General features: G+C 34.6%; 1 protein-coding gene across 1 annotated transcript in view; it reads left to right on the top strand.

The window, feature by feature from the left end:
* Trappc8 (trafficking protein particle complex subunit 8) overlaps positions 1 to 22,379 on the top strand; it is an 81,956-nt gene that overhangs the window by 42,978 nt on the left and 16,599 nt on the right. The window contains 11 exon segments of the mRNA XM_048363043.1: positions 2,813 to 2,885; positions 2,888 to 2,943; positions 4,481 to 4,705; positions 5,742 to 5,850; positions 8,088 to 8,282; positions 8,635 to 8,765; positions 11,661 to 11,735; positions 13,294 to 13,420; positions 15,905 to 16,059; positions 18,774 to 19,216; positions 21,360 to 21,507. Of these exon segments, the coding sequence (XP_048219000.1) occupies positions 2,813 to 2,885; positions 2,888 to 2,943; positions 4,481 to 4,705; positions 5,742 to 5,850; positions 8,088 to 8,282; positions 8,635 to 8,765; positions 11,661 to 11,735; positions 13,294 to 13,420; positions 15,905 to 16,059; positions 18,774 to 19,216; positions 21,360 to 21,507 (1,737 nt within the window).

The following is a 22,379-nucleotide window of genomic DNA, read 5'->3' as shown; positions in this document are numbered from 1 at the left end:
TATGATTTTCTTGATCAGTTTCTGGATCCTGATAGCTAATATTTTATTGAGGAGCTTTGCGTCTGTGTTCATTAGTGCTATTGGTCTGTAATTCTCTTTTTTTGTTGGGTCTTTGCCTGGTTTGGGAATGAGTATGATATTAGCTTCGTAGAATGAGTTTGGGATTTCTCCCTCTGTTTCTATTTCGTGGAAGAGTTTGAGGAGTATTGGTATTAGCTCCTCACTAAAGGTTTTGTAGAATTCGTTGGTGAATCCATCTGGGCCTGGGCGTTTCTTTGTTGGGAGGCTCTTGATTACCCCCTGTATCTCACTGTAAGTTACTGGTTTATTTAGTTGATTTATTTCTTCTTGGTTCAGTTTGGGCAGTTTGTACTTTTCTAAGAATTGATCCATTTCTGTAAAATTATTGTTTTTCGCTGAGTAAAGGTTTTGGAAATAGCTCCTTATGATTGTTTGAATATCGTGTGTACTTGTAATTTTAAAGGATGATATTCTTAAGAGAGGATATCAAAGGCTCTATAGCTGTGTGCATATATGATCATATACAGAAAGGATGAGACAGAGTGAACAAATGCAGCAGTGATATTTACTAGATACGGTGTTGAAAATGACCTATACTATTTGTGGGTGGAGATTGTAAGGAAAAACTGGGTGACACCGAGGAAAGGAGTAATATTGTTTGAAAATAAATGTACTTCTTACCTGACTTATGTAACTGTAACCCCTCTGTACAGTACCTTTACAATGACAGTAAAAATATGTAGATAGATAAATACAAGTAACTGAATAAAGATTTTTGCTGAAAAGGATGGAAAGCAAAGGTTTATTCTTTTTTGGTGAGAGAATATATTGGTGCTTTATTTTTTTATAGCAGTCTATGTTGATTTGCATTTGAAACACATATATATATGCACATAGTCTTCATAACTGAATGGTTCAGCTTGCAGAAATTTATCTAATAATAATTTTTGGATAATGATTTAATTTTTTTAAATAAATGTAATCCTAGCACTGGGGTGGCAGAGGCAGATGGATTGCTAGTGTGAAGCCAACCTGGGCTACAATAGTGAATTCCTGGTCAGCCTGGTAGATGTAGCAAATCACTGTGTCAAAAAGCTTAGGCTAGGGAAGTAGCTTAGTGGTATGTAGTGCTTTCTGAGGACATGTAAGGCCTGCATTCAGTCCTAGCCCTACAAAAATTAAAAATTCAAAAAGTTTTTATAGCCGGGTGCTGGTGGCTCCTGCCTGTAATCCTAGCTACTCAGGAGGTTGAGATCTGAATATCATGGTTCAAAGCCAGCCTGGGCAAGAAAAGTCCATGAGACTTTTATCTCCAATTGAGCTGTGGCTCAAGTGGTAGAGTGTGCTAGCCTTGAGCTGAAGCGCCCGGGCCCAGACTTCTAGCCCCTCAACAACAAAAAAAGTTTTTATAGTTACATATCAAAGCAGTAATAATAAACAACCAATTAAGGACTATATTAATAAGCTATGGTACATTTACATGATGGAATATATGGATTTTAAAGAAATGACAGATGTAGGTTATTTGGAACGTTGTCCATGATATTAAGTGGAACAAAGCAAGATACTTTTATAGTACATTTGTACATAAAGGAGTATGCATATTTAGGCAAAAAATACCTGTATGTATTAGGCATAATTAGCACATACCTATACAGAGAGAAGGAAGGAAGAAGAGGTAGAGAAGAAGAGAGATGGAGAGAACATATCAAATCTAAGCCAGAAATAGTAGTTACCTGTGGGAAATGATTTGAAGCATGTGATGGAAAGGAAAGGTGTTCACTTTTTTCTTTATTGTTTGAGAAATATATTTTTTAAATCTATGTTTCAGTTCTAATCATTTCAGGTTGTTATAGAGATAGTAAAATCAATGGTCTGTGAACACATTTGATGTACCTAAAATTTGTTTAAATTATTTCATTTAAAGTCAATGTTTTCTGTTTCTACTTTCCCTGGGGATAATAATGGCAGCAGAGCACATGGAAGGGCATGGTAAGTTCAGCTTGAGAATAGCTGAAAACCTAGAGAAAGTTTTGGTGAAAATGTTGTTGATACTTAATCAGCAACTTCACTTCAGTACTTTCTCTGTTATTGTAAAGTAATGACTTATTTGAAAGATTGTCCTTATGATTAGTGATGTTAATGTAGTCCATGCTTTTTTGTAGATTCTATGTTATAAGGATTGAGAAGAAAGAAACTAATTTGAGATTTGTTTACTAATGTACAATTTGCAGGTGAAGAGATAATTTTTGAAGGGCATGCTTACAGTAAAAATTGAGGTTTCCCCTTCAATGGATGAAAACATATAGAGAATAAAGTAGTAGATTAGATTACTTCATAATCTGGACACATTTTGTTGTATCTTTTTTTTTATTGGGTGGATTGGAATTTACTATTGGAAATCATAGAGTAATTTACAAGAGAAATTAGATTTATACAATTGTTTTTTTCCTGTGCTCTGTTTTGTGGCTTAGTTCTAATTAGGTACCTGGTTTTTATACTTTTTTGCCATTTAAAGTGGGATTGCCATCTTTTGTTATGTAGTACATATCATAACCAGGTATTTGGCTTTTGTAAAAAGAAAACAAATCAAGTTTTGGGAAGGTCTATAAACAAAATTTGTACTTATTGGAAGAAAGAATTAAGATTTATTTGTCCCTTTATGTCTTCCCTCTTATAGTCTAAGTTAAACATTTGCTATGCTATATGTAAGAAAGTACATGTTTTCTAACCAGTAGTCTTTTAGTTTTTAATGTCGTAAAACGAACTCTTTATTTTAAATATTCAATAGGATTCTGATCTTCGAAGTGCACTTCTTTTGGAACAGGCAGCACATTGCTTTATAAACATGAAGAGTCCTATGGTTAGAAATATGCATTTCATATGATACTGGCAGGCCACCGGTTTAGTAAAGCAGGACAGGTGAGCATGTTTTTTTAAACAAAAAGTTGTTGTTAATTTATTTGATAACTCATCATTTGTTAATTTTTATGATTTAATGTTAAGCCTTTTGTTCTGAGATATGTATTTACAAAAGCATGAGATTTGCGTATTTAGACAAATGTGGATTTAAATCTTCTGTTCACATCTTAGTTTGGGTCCAATGACTTAAATTTTCTGGGATTCAGTTTTTATGTTTACAAATTGATTTTTTTAACCAAATCACACATGTGAAGTCAGATGCCCTATGCATTATTTTTCATGTCTGTATTAACCAAGTATTCTAGTGTTTTAAGATGAACATTATTTCAGAGATATAAAGGTATATATTTATCTAGATCTAGATTTCTATCTATAAAGGTATAAAGAAGTGTAAGAACGTTTCTTTCAATTTCATATAAAAGTACTCTGATTTTTGCTGGGTGCTCCTGGCTCATACCTGTAACCCTACCTACTTAGGAAGCTCATGTCTGAGGATCGTGTTTTGAAGCCATCTTGGGTAGGAAAGTCCTTAAGACTCTTCTCTCCAGTTAGTCAACAAGAAAGCTGGAGGTGGAGGCTTAGGACTGGCAAACACACACAATAAAACAGCATTTTTTTATTTTTGTTGGTCATGGGACTTGAACTATCTGGCCCTGAGCACTGTCTATGAACTCTCTAGCTCAAGGCTAGTGCTCTACCACTTTGAGCCACAGTGCCACTTCTGGTTTTCTGGTGGTTAATTGGAGATAAAGAGTTTTACAGGCTTTCCTGACCAGGCTGGCTTTGAACTATGATCCTCAGATCTCATCCTCCTGAGTAACTAGGATTACAGGTGTGAGCCACTGGTGCCTAGCTAAAACAGGACTTTAAGATTGGGTTCCTCTTTCTATTTTTGAAACTTGTAGAAAGTTAAAAAATATATTGAGTTGCTGAATGTTGAATTAAAAATGCTTTATATATACTTATTTATTTACTTATTTTTTTGCCAGTCCTGGGGCTTGATGAGCTCTGGGTCTGGGCACTATTCCTGAGCTTTTTTTGCTCAAGGCTAGCACTCTACCACATGACTCACAGTGCCATTTCTGGCCTTTTCTGTATATGTGGTACTGAGGAATTGAGTCCAGGGCTTCATGCATGCTAGTCAGGCTCTCTGCCACTAAGCCGCATTCCCAGCCCTTTATTTTATTTTTTTGTTAATTTTTTGACAGTCCTGGCATTTGAACTTGGGACCTTGGCACTCAATACTCAATGCTACCACTTAAGCCACAGTCTACTTCCACCTTTTTGCTACCACCTTTTTGTTGGAGTTAAGAGTCTCATAACCATTCCTGCCTGAGCTGGCTTTGAACCATGATTCTTAGATCTCAGTCTCCTGAGTCACTAGGATTAGAAACACGAGAGATGGCCATAAATATTAGTTTTATTTTGCTCATCCCTGTCTCTGTTAGAGGAAGACTGCTTGTGTGTATGTGTTTGTTTTTTTCTAGTTCCAGAAAAATTTGGATTATAATACTTTGTTTGGTTTCTTTTTTTACAGAAAAAACATGCTTTACGCTGCTATTGTCAAGCCATGCAAGTTTACAAAGGAAAAGGCTGGTCTCTTGCAGAGGATCACATTAACTTCACAATTGGACGTCAGTCCTATACTCTTAGACACTTGGAGAATGCTGTATCTGCTTTTAGGCACATTCTAATCAATGAAAGTAAGCAATCAGCTACCCAACAAGGAGCCTTCCTCAGAGAATATCTTTATGTTTACAAGGCAAGTACTTCTTTTCAAAAATAAATATTAAAATTGTATTTGAGGTGTTCTTTTCACTTAAAAAACATTCAATGCTGTTTCCTAGAAGTATAGTAAAATGACTTCATTAGAATATGTAGAACTGCCTGTCATAATAAAGTGATGGAAGCTACATTTCTCTGTCAGATCTAAATTGCATTGTCCCTTCTACAGAAAGAGGATTTTAATATTTCAGTGAACATTTGTTTTATGGCTATTCTTGGACTCTTAAAAACAAAAAAAAAATCCATAAACTTTCTGTACTACTCCTTTATCATGATTTTTACAGAATCACACTAGGTTTATGAACTAGTGGGTTCTGTTACCATCCTTTGCATACATTTCTTCTTTTTCCTTATGAAAGTTGAGGATATGGGGGAAATATTTGTGTAATCCAGAAAAACAAATGGCGTATGTCACTAAAGCAGAGGAATCAGGAATGAAACCATTTTCTTATGGAAAAATAAGTGTAATCTTCTCTTCAAGTCCCTTGAATGAATTATATTTTTTAGCTAGCCTGCAGGTAAATGATTACTCTTTTTTTAAAATTAAATTTTATTGACAAGGTATTGTGCAAAGGGGGTATAGTTACATAATAAGGCAGTAAATACATTTTTTGTGATATCTTACATGCTCATTTTTCTTTCTCTTCCCTAGATCAGGTAGGCATATATACAATAAATTTTTACTCTTTTACACATTATTAATTTGACAAATGGGTTAGAATTTTGGCTAATAGGATGCTGCAATGAGTCATAGGAAGTGAAATGTGTACCAAAATAACATATAAAAGGAGCTAACTAGAGTAAGCATAGGAAGTTTTTGAGGCAGAATAAATAGTATTTAAAGATCTCCTCAGTTTAAAACTTGATGACTGATATTAAAAGTATTGTATGTATTAAAAGTATTGTATGTATTTCTACTGAATGTTTTTAATACTTTATTAACAATAAATATATTTCAAGGAAATATAGTTTTCTTAAAATCTATTCATTTTTTTCTTTTATATGTCTCCCAGAATGTTAGTCAGCTCTCACCAGATGGCCCTTTACCACAGCTTCCTTTACCATATATTAACAGTTCAGCAACACGGGTTTTCTTTGGCCATGACAGACGACCAGCAGATGGTTAGTAAAGTTTCATTTGGCCTAGTTACCTAATGACTGTTTGTTTCAATGTTTTATTTCTGCATTGAAGAAAAATGATGTGTAGTTGAATACTGAAAATAAATACTTTCATATCATTTGTGTATTAATTTTATATCATTTGCCATCTGAAAATAACCATTACAGTGTTTTTCCTTTTAGCAAACAACTAAAAACAAAACAGTTAAAATCAAACAGCTATTCTCACACAATATAGAGAAATATTATATAATCTTGGAAAGTATTCTTAATATTTGTAAGACACACCACTAAGTTCATGTAAAGTATTTTAGCATTGTCTGTTACAGTTAGATTTTTTTTTCCTTGCCTTTATAAAGTCATGCTGTGATAAAACACCTTTAACTTTTCTTATCTAAAATTTCAAATGTACATACAAAGAAGGAACAGCTGTTCATTTCTTTGGTTTATTTTTACATTTTTTATTAGTTATACCAGAGGTTACATTTTGACATGTCCATATATGTGTACAATGTATCTTGATTAAACTCACCATCTCTATCTAGTAACTCTCCCTTTTCCACCCTTCCTCCTTTCCAGACTATTCTCAACCAGATTCATTATTCTAGTTATCAATGCTGTACTCTTTGTAGTGTGAGACCTTAATAAATAAATCAATTTATTGGATTATTTCCATAGCATCAAGGCCTGGAAAGGTACTACTGAACTGAAAGTATTGAGGCATGTTGAAGTAAACTTTTCTTTTTGTAGGTGTGGGGCTTGAACTCAGGGCATAGGCACTGTCCTTGAGTTTTTTTGCTCAAGGCTAGCACTCTACCACTTTGAGCCACAGCCCCATTTCTGGTTTTCTGGTAGTCAATTGGAGATAAGCATCTCAGGGTCTTTCTTGCTTTGGCTGGCTTCAAACTGTCATCCTCAGATCCCAACATCCTTAGTAGCTAGGATTACAGGCTTGAGCCACCAGCCTTCTGCCTGAAGTAAATTTAATTCTAGATATTTTGATGCTTTGAGCTTAATCAGTATATCTCTATGAAATTTAGTGTTTTTAAAAAAAACTTAGGTTAATAGCTCTGCGTGTGTGCTGTGTGTGCATGCATGCAGGTCCTGGAGCTTGAACTCAGGGCCTGGGCGCTCTCCCTGAGCTTTTTAGCTCAAGACTATCACTTTGCCACTTGAGCCACAGTTCTGCTTCTGGCTTTGTGGTGGCTAATCTCCATTTAACCAGCAATTAGAGAATAATCAACAATGCTCAGCTTGCATTATTTTTAATAGCAGGAATAATTTATAAACTGCTGAAATTCCTAAGAGAATGATTCAATATGTTTTACTCACTACAGAGCATGAATCAACTAGTTTCACTATGGGCAATATTGAGTGAATCATTTCATCTACAGTGTAATTTTCAAACAAACTGATTCAATGCATTGTTTATGCATATATATGTATAAAATTTTAGAATAAAAATTTAATAATTCTAAAATATAATTTAAAAAAGTTAATGGTGAGTTATATACTTTGTGTAATGTGTCTGTGGGGGTGAGATTGGGGAGGATTACAGAGGATGTCAGCTCTATAAAGGTCCATTTTATAAAATATAACAAGTATGTGATAAAAGTAGACAAATGGTAGGCTATAAGCATTTTATAGTATTCATGCCTTCATGAAGAATAATTCATACTTGAAATATTTCATATAAGTTTGTGGAAGTGAGGGGAAGTAAGTTTTTTTAGTCAGAAGAAGAGTATCAGTATTTTAAGCAAAGACTATTTTATTCCAAGGCTAGTAAACAAATAGGTTGTAAAGCACCAGTTATGAACAGAGAGAAACCCAAGTGACAAAAAATTGTTTATTTTATTTATTTATTTTTTTAGTTTTTTTGTTTTGCCAGTCCTGGGGCTTGCACTCGGGGCCTGAGCAGTCCTTAGCTTCTTTTTGCTCAAGGCTAACACTCTACCTCTTGAGCCACAGCACCCACTTCTGGCCTTTTCTGTTAATGTGGTGCTGAGGAATTGAACCCAGGGCTTCATGCATGGTAGGCTAGCAGTTTACTGCTAAGCCACATTCCCAGCCCTTAAAATAATTACCTTTAGGTAGTTATACTAACAGGTTTCAAGTCAACATACCATTATATGAATACAGTGCATCTTGATCAGTGTCACCCCAAAATATTTTTTGTCTTAGGACTAATGTTCATAAACATGTATTTAATTCTGAGATTTTTTTTCTTTTTTTTTTTTTAGGAGAAAAGCAAGCAGCTACTCATGTAAGTCTTGATCAAGAATATGACTCTGAATCCTCTCAGCAGTGGCGAGAACTTGAGGAACATGTTGTGGCTGTGGTTAACAAAGGAATAATTCCATCTAATTTTCATCCAACACAATACTGTTTGAACAGTTATTCAGATAATTCCAGATTTCCACTTGCAGTTGTGGAAGGTGATATACTTGACTTCTTACTTATTTTACTTACAGCAGATTCAAGATAAGTTACTGTGCATCATGTATTACTAGAGATTCGAGTTAAAAGATACATTAGAAACATAATTTATTGAGCTCCATTGTCTACATAATGTGTTGCTAAAGTGTCAGAAGAGAATGATGTACATTAATACAGAGAAATTGGGGAAATCTACAAGACATAATTTAAAAACTGAATTTAGACTTGTATAAATAAGGTGGTAAAGGAAGTGCAGAAAAAGGAATGCAAGGTATATTTAGTTAGAGCTTTGAAGCTTGGGGTGATTTGTGAGGTTTGATAAAGTTATTAATGTAGACTTTTCTTTTTTAGAACCAATTACAGTAGAAGTGGCTTTTAGAAACCCTTTGAAAGTTCCACTTTTATTGACTGACTTGTCGTTGGTCTGGAAGTTTCAGCCTGAGGATATCAGTGGAAAAGATAATGAAGAAGTTAAAGAACTAGTAAGTTATTAAAAGGTATTTGCAATAAGCATGTTTCAGTTATGCTTTATAGATGCTATACCAAAATTTCTGTTGCTTCTGTTCGTATGCTTTTTCACTTACTACACTTTTTCTTTTTTTGAGCAGGGGATTACTTTTCTTTAGTTTTAAAATGCATATATGCTTAATTTTAGAATTTGAGAAAAGAAAAACAGTATAGAAAATTAAATTTGTTACTATTTAGAAAAAAAACTACTTTAACCTTTTGTATGTTTTTCCAGTCATTTCCATTTGTATACTTTTTGCTTATATTTGGGATTTCTGTACAATATGCAATATAGTATGTTGCTCAATATGCATTTTCTAATGCTAAATTGTCTTAATCTTTACATAATTTTGTCATAGATGATCCATAAATTATTCTAGGCATTAGTAGATGTTTTGGAGGTTCCCATGCTTAAGGTAATGTTGTGGTGAAGTTAATTTTATTTTGTCCGAGCTGTGAGTCAAACACATGGCTTTGTGCATTGTTAGGTAAGCCTCCACTGAAGTACATCCCCAGCTTACTGGTGGGGGTATTTTTGTGCCTACGTTTGAGCCTTCAGATTATTTATGTAGGTATGATTCCTAAGCAAGAAGCTACAAGCTTTTTAGGGAATAAATATTTTTAGTTATATCTTTATTATCTTTAGTTGTAGAAAAGTTTTAATGCAGCATGCCATTTTATGAGTATGATACATCTTGATCAATTTCCCCCCTTTCATCACTTTCCCCTATCTTCTCCAGCCCCACTTATCCTCTCAGTTTTCCTAGTTCCATATAAATGTGTGTGTGTATATATATGTATATATACATACATATATATGTATATATATGTATATGTACAAATACATAAACACACACACTGAATATTATAGGGAATAAATATTTATGTGTACTGGGATTTAACTTTGCACTAGCTAGTTAAATGCTCCATCACTCAAGCTTTACCCCTACCCCAAGGAAATATTTAATCCTCTTATGGTTTCATCAAAAGTCATTTTAATGAGTCCCTCAGCAGCACATGAAGTTCAGCATCTCATCTTTGTAACCTTAAGCACCGTTATTTACAAAAATATCTGTTGATTTGATAAGCAAAAGTTCCATTTCACTAGTTCTAGTCTTCCATATCTGATTTCTAGTGAAGTCTTTGTTGTTGTATTCTGAGACAGGATTTAACTATGCAGTCCAGGGTAGCCTTAAACTCTTGATCCTCTTGCCTCAGCCTCCCCTTGTTGTCATTTGCTAACACATCTGATTTGTGTTTGTGTTTCTTGTTTTGTGACATTCTCCTTGTGTGTTTTGACATCCTCCATGTGCTATATTTATCTTTTTCATTATCAGGTTAATACATCAGTTATATATTTTTAAACAATTCTTTTGTGGAGATAGGTCTTACTGTGGGATATATATATAGGCTGATCTGGAACTTCTAATCTTCCTGACTCAGCCTCCTAAGTGTGGGGATTATAGCTATTTTGTGTTACCACATTGGCTTAAGAAAGTTTTTTAAGAAGTAAAGACTTGAACAGCTAATTTTTATTGACCAGCTGATGGTACTGTAAGTTAGAAAAATATATACCTCGATTCCTGACTACTGGGATTATAGGCATGCACCACTATTCCAACTGAAATAAATAAATAAGTATGTATACATACAGTATATATATGTATATATAGAGAGAGACACCCATATATATTTTTAACTGACTAAATTATTCACCATTATCTGTTTTATAACAGATTTTGGTAGAACTTTACATTATGTTTTAACAATACGATAAAAATTATGGGATGTTGGTCTATAAAAGGAGGACCAGGAAGAAATCTGTTGCACTAATTTTAAATTATTTCGGAAAGTATGAACTATTGAGTTTGACAAGTGTTTTTTTTTTAAGATGCCTAAAGTTTTTTGGTTTTTGTTTGTTTTTTTTAGCAGCACTAGGATTTGAACTTAGGGTCTTGCACTTGCTAGACAGGTACTCTTTTTAGCCTTTTGAGTATATTAGCTTGCTTAATATGCTCAATTGTAAAGGCAGTTTAGTAAAGTTAAATGAAAATTTTCAATACTTTTAAAGTTAGTATGTTTACTTTTTCCTATAAATTTCAGTAATTGGGACTACAGATAGGAGTTTCCACACCCAGCCAGATTTTTTTTTTTTTTTTTTTGGCCAGTCCTGGGCCTTGGACTCAGGGCCTGAGCACTGTCCCTGGCTTCTTGCTCAAGGCTAGCACTCTGCCACTTGAGCCACAGCGCCACTTCTGGCCATTTTGTGTATATGTGGTGCTGGGGAATCGAACCCAGGGCCTCATGTGTACGAGGCAAGCACTCTTGCCACTACCAGCCAGATTTTTTTAATGAGCTTCTCCATTTAGCTCTGTTTGGCTATTTAAAAAGACATTTTTCTCTTTGGACTAGAAGAAGCAGGCCTTTCATTCTCCCACCTTTCTTGTTCACCTTTCTTTTCTGCATCCTGCTTAGGCTGCCACTAAGTATAATTGGCCAATTTGGAAAAAGAGGCTAGAGCAAAAAATGGCAAAACTTGCTTTATTACAGATGTCTATTACTAAAGTGTTATTTTGGCCATGGTTGACTCAACAATTGGACTTCTTGGGATTTTTTTCTTTTGGTGGCTGAATCTATCTTTGACTAGATCACTTGAATTGGATTCAACAAAATGAAAAAGTACATGCATATCAAGTACTTAGCACAGTGTGACTCTCTTCAAGTTGGGAATAAACACTTGGCATATGGCATACATAGCACATGTAAAAACCATACTAACTTTAGTGTATTGGTTTCTAAGTATTCATTTATAAAGATGCTAATAATGTGATATTCATATAATGCATATTTTTAAACAATTTGTTTTTTAGGTTTCAAGTCAATCTGAAATGATTGGAACTGAAGTTATTTCAGAATTCTTAATTAATAGTGAAGAATCTAAAGTGGTAATTACTTGATCATTTTTCTTTCTTTTGCTTTTGTAAAAGCTGAGAGCAAATTTGAAAATCAATTTAACTTATTCAGATGTTGTGTATTCTAATTTTTTTTAAACTAATTTGGAAGATTAAGGCACTAGAATTGCTCAGGAAGAAATTGATAGAGAAAGCAGGAAAGTAGTGATCTTTGATTTAATTTTCTAAGACATATAGTGAAAACTTTTCACTTTCTTGTTGTTAGTGTGGTAAATTCCCATGTTGAGGACCTAGCTCTGTAATTATTAGATTTAGAGAATTTCTTTTAAAACAGATGCTTTTCAATAAGAAAAATCGGTATTTTGGAGGTTCATATTTAATTTCAGTAGACTTTTGATTTCATAAAAATTGTAATACAATAACTTTTCTCCAAAAACAAATTAGTATAAAATTATGGAATCAAACTTAACCATTTTTTCATAACATCATGAAGCTGACACATTTTCTCCATAACTCCAAGTTATCATTACAGCAAAGAGTAGATGGTAGGGTGGGAGATATTAAGGTAATAGTATCTGATGATAGCTACAGAGGGGGGGAACAGTCTTCCCTACATGGAGAAACTGGAGGAGAGGAAGGTGGCACGCACGCGCGCACACACACACACACACACACACGCAGAGAGAGAGAGATTTTGAAAAGCATAACCCAAAGAGACTTCTCATTTATAATGATGAAAATCAATGCAGATTTACAGCACCCATTTAGTGATCTAAGAACAAAACTGTATGGCACATGAAATAAAACCAGGTTGCCACTGAATAAGAAATATGAATTTCCAAAGGAACCAACAAAACAACAATGTTTAGATATCATTTGTGAGTCTATGAACAGTAGATGATGTGGTTGAAGGACAAGGATTAAAAAAGTTTAAATAGGAGTGGAAAGAGAACAGTAACAATTGGATTTATAAAAATCAAGTAGGCTAGTGTTTCATCATTTTTCACAAACTCTCAAAAGTTACATTCTGCACATGATTGATTACAAATGCTTTGGGAGTTTTATCTGTCATAGGGTACATAGAAAATCTGAGTAAATTACTGTGGAAAAATTCTAATTTAGAGATGAGGGGGCTGGGGATATGGCCTAGTGGCAAGAGTGCTTGCCTCGTATACATGAGGCCCTGGGTTCGATTCCCCAGCACCACATATACAGAAAACGGCCAGAAGCGGCACTGAGGCTCAAGTGGCAGAGTGCTAGCCTTGAGCAAAAAGAAGCCAGGGACAGTGCTCAGGCCCTGAGTCCAAGGCCCAGGACTGGCCAAAAAAAAAAAAAGAAAAAGAGATGAGTATTTTAAAATAACATTATAGTGTGTCTCTTGATATAAAATATATAGAATAGGAAAGGAATTAAAATATTAAAAAGAACCTACTCACTTTCTGTTCTTTTAAAAAGATTTTGCCTTATGAAAAATTGGTATTTTAAAAGTTTAGGTCATAGGTTAATATTCCTGCAACATTATAGAATTTAGATATTGCACTGTTTATGATCTTATGAAAACATAATGAGAATGACTTAAATATTTCCACAGGCAAGATTAAAGCTCTTTCCCCATCACATAGGAGAGCTGCATATTTTGGGAGTTGTTTATAATCTTGGCACTATTCAGGGCTCCATGACAGTAGACGGCATTGGTGCTCTCCCTGGATGTCACACAGGTAAAGATAACAGTATTACTAAACAATTAGAAAACTAATACTTCAGTCATTTTATAGAATACATTGAATGAAATTAAGCAATTTTCTGAATAAGTCTAATGTACCTTTAGATACATTTAGGAAAATAAAAGAATAACTATTTACATTGTTTTAACTTCTCCCATGGTAAAATTAACTTTGTTCTTTTCTGATATATCTTCTTTGATAGTTGTTTGGCTTTACCCTATATATTTTTCTTTTCTGTTATTGTACCTAATTTAATTAATTGTACCCAAAGAAATTCTATTTATTTAAACTTCTGCTATGTCTGCAGTTGATACAAAAGTCCTCTTTTCATTTTTAAAACATTTATTCTGGTGATGTTAGGGTTTGAATTCAAGGCTATACGTTTGTCAAGCATGTGCTCTATTTCTTGAACCATGCTATGAAGCTACACATTTTGAATATATTTTTGTGATAAAATATGGAACAAGACAGGAGTTTCTGTTAAATTGAATATTAAATACTTGAAGCTTGATGTAGTAGAGCACACCTGTAATCTCAGCTACTGATGAGTCTGAGGCAGGAAGAGCACAAATTTCAATCAGCCTAGAAAACTTAGCAAGATTCTGTCTCAAACTTACAAAAAATGGCCAGGGAATGTAGCTCATTGATAAAAGTGTCTGCCTAGCATGTATGAGATCCTGAATTTAAACTCTAGTAATGGAAGAAAGTATAAGCATTAAGCACTTCAAATTTGGTTTTCTGGGCCAAAGAATAGCATGGTTTTAGGGTTAAACTGATATCTTGGTGTCCTGTACAATCTTTCCTTTCTTTTTTGAACTGGTCTTTGGACTTGACCTCTAGGCCTGGATGCTGGCTGTCCTTGATCTTTTTTGCTAGTTCTCTACCACTTGCAGCTCCACTTCAGCTTTTTTGGTTATTTGGAGAAATGAATCTCATGGACTTTGCTGACAGAGTGGCTTTGAACCCTGATCCTCAGGTCTCAGCTTCCTGAGTAGCTAGAATTACAGACATCAGCCACAGGTGCCCTCCTGTATATGAATGTTTTGAGGGCTAAAACTACAAGATAATTAGCTAGTTAATTTGATTATTTTTAATTCAAGGAATGCTTCAAGATCTATAAATACTTCATAATTGCTATGTGTAGTTTGAGGAATTTAGGCTGAAAAGTTGCTAGAAAGGGAATATGCATCTTACTTTGAAACAAATGAAATTGAGTAGTCATTAGTAGACATGAATGTAGCATTTATAAAATTAATAATTATTAGTAATGGCAAGTCTTCATGAACATTTGAAAACTTAATTCTTTCAGACTTCAGTTATTTCTATACGTGCCTGCCTAGCTAAAATAAAATTTTGCAGCAAAATGGACTGTAATATTTTGCATATTTTTGGTGTTCATTTCTTAGATGCTTGTGTTGTGGTGCCCAGCTTCTTTTGATATGGAGTAGTGCAGACTTTTCTGTCCTCGTAATGTTCTCTATTGCATTGTGCTAATTATAAATAGCTAGGATTAATTACAGGCAGAGCCATTGATGAACATTGGAAATTACTGCATTTTGAAAGCAAGATAATTAGATATTAAGAACTTTTTGAAATTTTTTCCACTTAATATATAGCTAGTATTTAGATATAGTACTACAGAATTGGAGTTGTCAACAAAATACAGATAGTTATTTAGGGCATCAAAATATATACATCATTATGTTATTATATGAAAGATTCCATGACTGCTATTCATAATCTGACATAAGCAAAGTTTTCATGATACTTTAATTCATTTTTTGTGTAAAATGTTAATCAGGATCGGAGTCAAAGTACGGGAAATGCTGCATTATATATTGAGTTTTGAATAAAGAGTGACTTTCTGGATATTAAAATTCTTGAGTAATCTTGCAGGAGAGATAGAGTTGTATGGTTCGGCTTTTTTCTTCCATGCAGATTTCTGCATGGAAGCCTTTCAGAAGAATCTCAAAGATATTAAATACATTATTATTGTCTGTACTGCATTTTGCTTTCCTTGTTTAGTTTCTTGAGAAGATGTAATTATTTCTAATTCAATAATTCAGAAATAATTCAAGTTGCTGTATATATACATTTGAATATGATTAAACGTGTTTTACATTTTGTTTTTCATTTAAACACGCATATAATTTTTCTAAGATAGCTATTCTCTTAGGTCTTTTGTTTAATAAGCATTGTGGTTTAAAAATAGGTTTCAAAGGACTTCCTATTTAGTGAGGGAGAATTTTTACAACCTAAGTAAATCTAAAACAAAATGAGAACTTAAGCAACATCCAAGAGGTGTATCAAATGTGTTGTTAAAATGTACTTAGTTCTTTGATTAGTTATGTTAATCTGTAATTGTTGAGAATTTTTCTACCAGTTATATGAAACTTACTATATTGATATATTTGAGTTAAATTAATATCTGCTAACAAGTCAAATTATTTTGGGGAATTGATTTTGATTTTATTTCAGGGAAACATTCCTTGAGTATGTCAGTCCGAGGGAGACAGGATTTAGAAATTCAGGGTCCTCGACTTAACAACACAAAGGAAGAGAAAACATCTATTAAATATGGTCCTGATCGACGTTTAGATCCTATTATCACTGAGGAAATGCCACTATTGGAGGTATTTCATTCCTTTTAAAAATTATCATCGACTTAATAATTTATCAGGTTTTATTTCAGATACATTTATTTTTAATTTTGTAATTGCTTTATAGTGCATTGATCTAAACTTTTAAATCATAGTTTTTAACTTAATCTCAAGTTACATGTGAGATAGCCTTTTTCTTCGTTTTTTTTCTGAGTTTATATTTACTGAGACTTCTTAATCAAAACTTTTTATTTATTTATGTTTTTACTTATTGTTGTATATGTGTGCATGCATGTGCGTGTGCATACATGTGCGTGTGCATGTGTGTGTGCCCAGCTTTCCTTTAGCTGTTTTCGCTCAATGTTGCCACTCTACCACTTGAGCCACAGCTTTATTTCTGGTTAATTGGAGTTAAGAATCTCATGGACTTTTCTACCTGGGATAGCTTCAATGTTGTGTTCTATTTGGAATCGTGTAGGTAGGAATTGCAAGAACATACATTCAAATGAGAGTATTATGATCATTCTAGACAAAAACTGTTAAAATAGTACAAGACAGCAAAATATGCGTTGTTACATGATTCTTTTTTTTTTTTTTTTTTTGCCAGTCCTGGGCCTTGGACTCAGGGCCTGTGCACTGTCCCTGGCTTCTTCCCGCTCAAGGCTAGCACTCTGCCACTTGAGCCACAGCGCCGCTTCTGGCCATTTTCTGTATATGTGGTGCTGGGGAATTGAACCTAGGGCCTCGTGTATCCGAGGCAGGCACTCTTGCCACTAGGCTATATCCCCAGCCCCTGTTACATGATTCTTGTACTTTGTAATTTTCATTAAATTATCGTTTTAATGGTTATTTGGTTATTGGGATTGCTAAATATATTAATATTTTTCAGAGCAGTGCTCAGATCACATAGTTTTAGGTATTAATTTTAGGCAGATTATTTGGTCTTAGAAAATTTTTCACTTACAAAATGAGAAAAGTTGGATCAGGTAGTATCTTTTTTTTTTTTAAGGAAGAAAGTAAAATTTATTCTTACTTTCAGAAGCAATAAATTAGCCGAAAGTGAGAAATACAAGCAAGCAAAATTTAAAAATAACATATCTGTATTCCAAATGGTACCTTTTTTTTTCTTTCGGTGCCTGTCCTACAGCTTGAACTCAGGGCGTTGGGTTTGAACTACCATTGTCAGATCCCATCCTCCTGAGTAGTTAGGATTACAGATGTGAACCACCAGTGCCCAAGTTGGTTTTTGTATGGTTTTTTTTTGGGGGGGAAACACACTATTGCTGTGTAGTCCATGTTGACCTGGAACTCGTAAAGCCCAAGATGAAACTTGAGATCTTCTATGTCCGCCTCTGCTGGAATTACAAGCTTGCTCTAGCAATCAGCAGTCTTTTTGCATTTACGTTGATTTTTTTTTTTGCCAGTACTGGGTCTTGAACTCAGGACCTGAGCACTGTCTCTGAGCTTCTTTTGCACAAGGTTAGTACTCTACCCTTTGAGCTACAGTGCCACTTCTGGCTTTTTCTATTTATGTGATACTGAGGAATCAAAACCAGGGCTTCATGCATGCTAGGCAAGCACTATACCACTAAGCCACATTCCTAGCCCATTATTTTGTTTTTTGTATTCCTTGTTCTTTGTGTAACTTTGTGGTTCTTTTTGAAAAGGGTATTTAGGGTCAGTGAACTTCTTGGTTTACGTAACAACTAGTGTTTGGTTGGTTAAACAAAAATGCTTGTAAAGTGAAGAATAAATCAAGTGGGCCTAAACACTTTGCCTTAATTTAAAGCATGCAAATATACTTTTATGAACTATTTGTGAAGGATGGTGATAGAGGTAGATTTTTGAGATCAAGGACAACCCTTTTGGTGAGAGCTAGGATGGATTAAAAAAAATACAAGTTCTATTTTGTCTTTCACTCAACTGCATTTATAAGTTTTCACCTTAATTTTTCCAGTTTTAGCGTGAGAATATAAAGGAAATTGCCAAATAGTTTTAAATACAATATATACTTAGTGTTTATCCATAGTTTAAAAGCTTTTGTGGCTCACACCTGTAATCTTAACTACTCAGAACTGAGAAATGAGGATCGTGGTTTGAAGCCAGCCTGGGCAGGAAAAATTTCAGAAGTGTAATTGGATCAAGTTATAGAGCAATGAGCACAAAAGCTCAAGGACAGTGCCTAGGCTCTTGAGTTCAAACCCTAAAATTAGCATTAAAAAAAAAAAGGTTTTATTAGGTAGGCCAACTTTGACCCCTATGTAAGTTACTAAAAGCCTGAGGCTATTTGGAACTTTTTGGATTTTAAAATCAGGGATATAGGCTCCTGGATCTCTTATGTTCATCTCTTCATGAGTCATTGCAATTCTTTTCATCTTATTAAATGTATACTTGGGTCACTTTTTAAGTCAATAAAAATAAGGCTTATGAGAAACATTTAATTTACATAGCCATGTTACATTTGTGCATGTTTGTAATCTACAAAGTTGTGAAAATTTTGACACATTAGCCTTCTTGTTGCTGATATTTTACCTTTAATTTATAACTCAAAATCTGAGTGGGTACGTCACATTGGTATCTCTTTATTTTGTTTTCTAAAATGAAATTGCTAATTGCTTTGTATCTAAAAAGTTTTCAAAGGCAGTGAAATAATTGTAAGCCTTTAGTAAAGAAATAACACTTAAGTATTACTAGAGGTCCGTAATTTTTGACAGACAATATAATAATGTTTTTTCCCTCCAATGCAGGTATTTTTTATACATTTTCCTACAGGGCTCCTCTGTGGAGAAATCCGAAAAGCCTATGTGGAATTTGTTAATGTCAGCAAATGTCCTCTCACTGGATTGAAAGTTGTTTCTAAGCGTCCAGAGTTCTTTACTTTTGGTGGTAATACTGCTGTTCTAACACCACTGAGCCCCTCTGCCTCTGAAAACTGTAGTGCATACAAGACTGTTGTGACAGATTCTACCTCTGTGTGTACAGCCCTCATTTCATCAGCTTCTTCTGTAGACTTTGGTATTGGCATAGGAAGTCAGCCAGAAGTGATTCCTGTACCCCTTCCTGACACTGTTCTTTTACCTGGAGCTTCAGTCCAACTACCAATGTGGTTACGTGGGCCAGATGAAGAAGGTGTCCATGAAATTAACTTTTTGTTCTACTATGAAAGTGTTAAAAAGCAACCTAAAATACAGTGAGTATTATAAATCTTTTAAAATTTAAGCTTTATATATACTGAATGCTTAATTTAGTATGTATAATTGATAAACTGTTTTTTTTTTTTTTTTTTTTTTTTGCCAGTCCTGCCACTTGAACTCAGGGTCTGGGAACTATCCTTGGCTTCTTTTTGCTCAAGGCCAGCACTCCACCTCTTGAGCCACAGCACCACTTTGGGCCTTTTCTGATTATGTGGTGCTGAGGAATCGAACCCAGGGCTTCATGAATGTTAGGCAAGCATTCTACTGCTAAGTCACATTCCAAGCTCCTTGATAAACATTTTGATACTCCTCTATCATTGTTAAGAAATAACCCTCTTTAAGATTATGCATAGGGCTGGGAATATGGCCTAGTGGCAAGAGTGCTCGCCTCGTATACATGAAGCCCTGGGTTTTATTCCCCAGCACCACGTATATAGAAAATGGCCAGAAGTGGCGCTGTGACTCAATGGACTGAGTGCTAGCCTTGAGCAAAAAGAAGCCAGGGACAATGCTCAGGCCCTGAGTCCAAGCCCCAGGACTGGCCAAAAAAAAAAAAAAAAAATTATGCATAATGTTAAGTCCCCACATATCTGAAATTTAGACAGCCAGCAGCAGAAAAAGTAAAACTTTTTCATTACATCTAACTCCATGTTTCTTTGAAGTAATTAATTATAATGGCCAAAGTTATCACCTAATGGTATTAACAGGTACTACCCATTAAAATGTCATTAGTATGTGAGCCAACCTACCTGCAGTTGTCTTTTCATAAGCAGATTATTTTGTTTACCTTCCATTTTCATCCAGAATGTGTGGAAAAGAATGTATGTATGTTTTTAGAACAGATAACAGAGTAGGTGATATATATATATATATATATATATATATATATATATATATATATTAAGCAATGATTACGACTTAAGTCAAACCTTTACATTGTATGCCAGAATTTTTTTTTGTTTTTTGGTTGTGGGGCTTGAACTCTGGGCCTGGCGCTGTCCCTGAGCCCTTCAGCTCAAGGCTAGAGCTCTTCCACTTGAGCCACAGCACCACTTCTGGTTTTTGGGTGGTTAATTGGAGATAAGAGTCTCACAGTTTTTCCTGCCCTGGCTGGCTTTGAGCCATGATCCTCTTCAGATTTCAGCCTCCTGAGTAGCTAGGATTACGTGGGTGAGCCTACAGTGCCTGGCCAGAACATTTTATTCATGATAGTGCCATTATCACTTTCACATTCTTTACAAAATTAACCAGAAGGTCTTGGGGTGTGGCTCTAGTAGGTAGGAGTGCCTGCCTAGCAAGCACAAGGCTCTGAGTTCTAACACTAGTACCATCCCTTCCCCCCCATACACACAAAACTTGTTTTAAAGTTAACTAAGAATATTTTTGTTACATTTATTTTCTTCAACAAAATAGCTATGGTTTTTGTGACGCAATATGAGGAACAAGTATTTGTAAGTATGGACACCTTTTAGATCCTCATTAAATATTAATTTTTAAAATAGTAGATAAGAGTACTCTACCAAGAAAGTTTCATGGAGTATTGTAGTGATGAAATCAGCTACCAAGGACAGTGAAGACTACAGAATTTTGTATAAAGGATACTTAACTAGTCCACAGAGTAGCTGTACTTGTAAACAAAGGTTTGAAAGTTAGTATGAGCTGAACATTGAATTCAGCCATAGTGTCAACTTCGTGTGAAAGAAGTAAAAGGGAATATATTTTTGGAATGTTAAATTAAATGGCTGAGAGCTGTGAATGTCAGGTTAAAATTCGGATTTTCCTTGTAGTTGTTCAGCAAGCAACTTGAAGACCATACTCAAATAAAAGTGCAGAATCAGACATTGCTGTATGAAGGCTAAGAATAACTTTATAACTTACTTTTATAGAATTTTAAATGAATCCTGAGTTACTGTCCCTGGCTTCTTTTTGCTCAAGGTTAGTACCCCACCTCTTGAGCCACAGCGCCACTTTCAGCCTTTCTGTTTATGTGGTGCAGAGCAATTGAACCCAGAGCTTCGTGCATGCTAGGCAAGCACTCTATTACTAAGCCATATATATTCCCAGTCCCAGAAAAGAGAATTTTAACATTAGAATAGGCTTTTATATTAACTCTGCACTTTTTGTTTTTTACTTCTTCAGACACAGAATATTAAGACACACTGCAGTTATTTGTACCAGTCGATCTTTGAATGTTAGAGCCACTGTCTGCCGAAGTAATTCACTTGAAGGTGAAGAAGGAAGAGGAGGCAATATGCTAGTCTTTGTAGATGTGGAAAATACCAATACTGTGAGTTTGTTTTTCCTGAATACTTATTTATTGTTAAAGTGATGTACAGAGGGGTTACAGTTTCATACGTAAGGCAGTGGGTACATTTCTTGTACAATTTGTTACTACCTCCTCCCTCATTTCCCCCGTCCCTACTGTGAGTTGTTTTAAAGCTGAATTTTTTTTTTTTTGGCCAGTTCTAGGCCGTGAACTCAGGGCCTGAGCACTGTCCCTGGCTTCTTTTTTGCTCAAGGCTAGCACTCTGCTACTTGAGCCACAGCGCCACTTCTGGCCATTTTCTGTATATGTGGTGCTGAGGAATCAAACCCAGGGCCTCATGTATATGAGGCAAGCACTCTTGCCATTAGGCCATATTCCCAGCCCCTGAATTTTATTTTTAATTATATGAAATGTATGTGCCTTGTTTTTATTAAAGGTTTTGGGTCCTCCCCCTCTTTACCAGACAGTATAAGCCAGACATTAGGAATGTATGAAAACATCCTAATTTTCCATCAGCTTTGTGGTTTATAAAAATCACAAAATCTTCATGGAAGTGTTTGTTTTGTTTTGTGATATTGGGATTGAACTCAGGAACCTTGTTTTACTTGTTAGGCACGTAGTTCTACCACTTGAGCTATATAATATACCCTTCTTTTGTTAGTCAGTTTTTCTCCTAATGAAAATATCTTCTGATAATAGTATGATATGTATTCATATTTGTATATTTCCAGATGCCAATAATACACGCTAAAAGAGATTCATAGTACTTTTTAGTCTCACAGTCAAGAATATTCTATTGATCTAATTAAATTTATGTAGTATTATTAGGACTTCATATCCTGTATTAACTTAGTAATCTAATTACATACATTTATGATGGTACCATTTCTCTC

This window comes from Perognathus longimembris, chromosome 15, assembly GCF_023159225.1.
Source record: "Perognathus longimembris pacificus isolate PPM17 chromosome 15, ASM2315922v1, whole genome shotgun sequence".
In the NCBI taxonomy this organism is placed as follows: Eukaryota; Metazoa; Chordata; class Mammalia; order Rodentia; family Heteromyidae; genus Perognathus; species Perognathus longimembris.
Note: the sequence above shows the minus strand (reverse complement) of the source record. Positions and strands in the feature narration are given on the sequence as shown.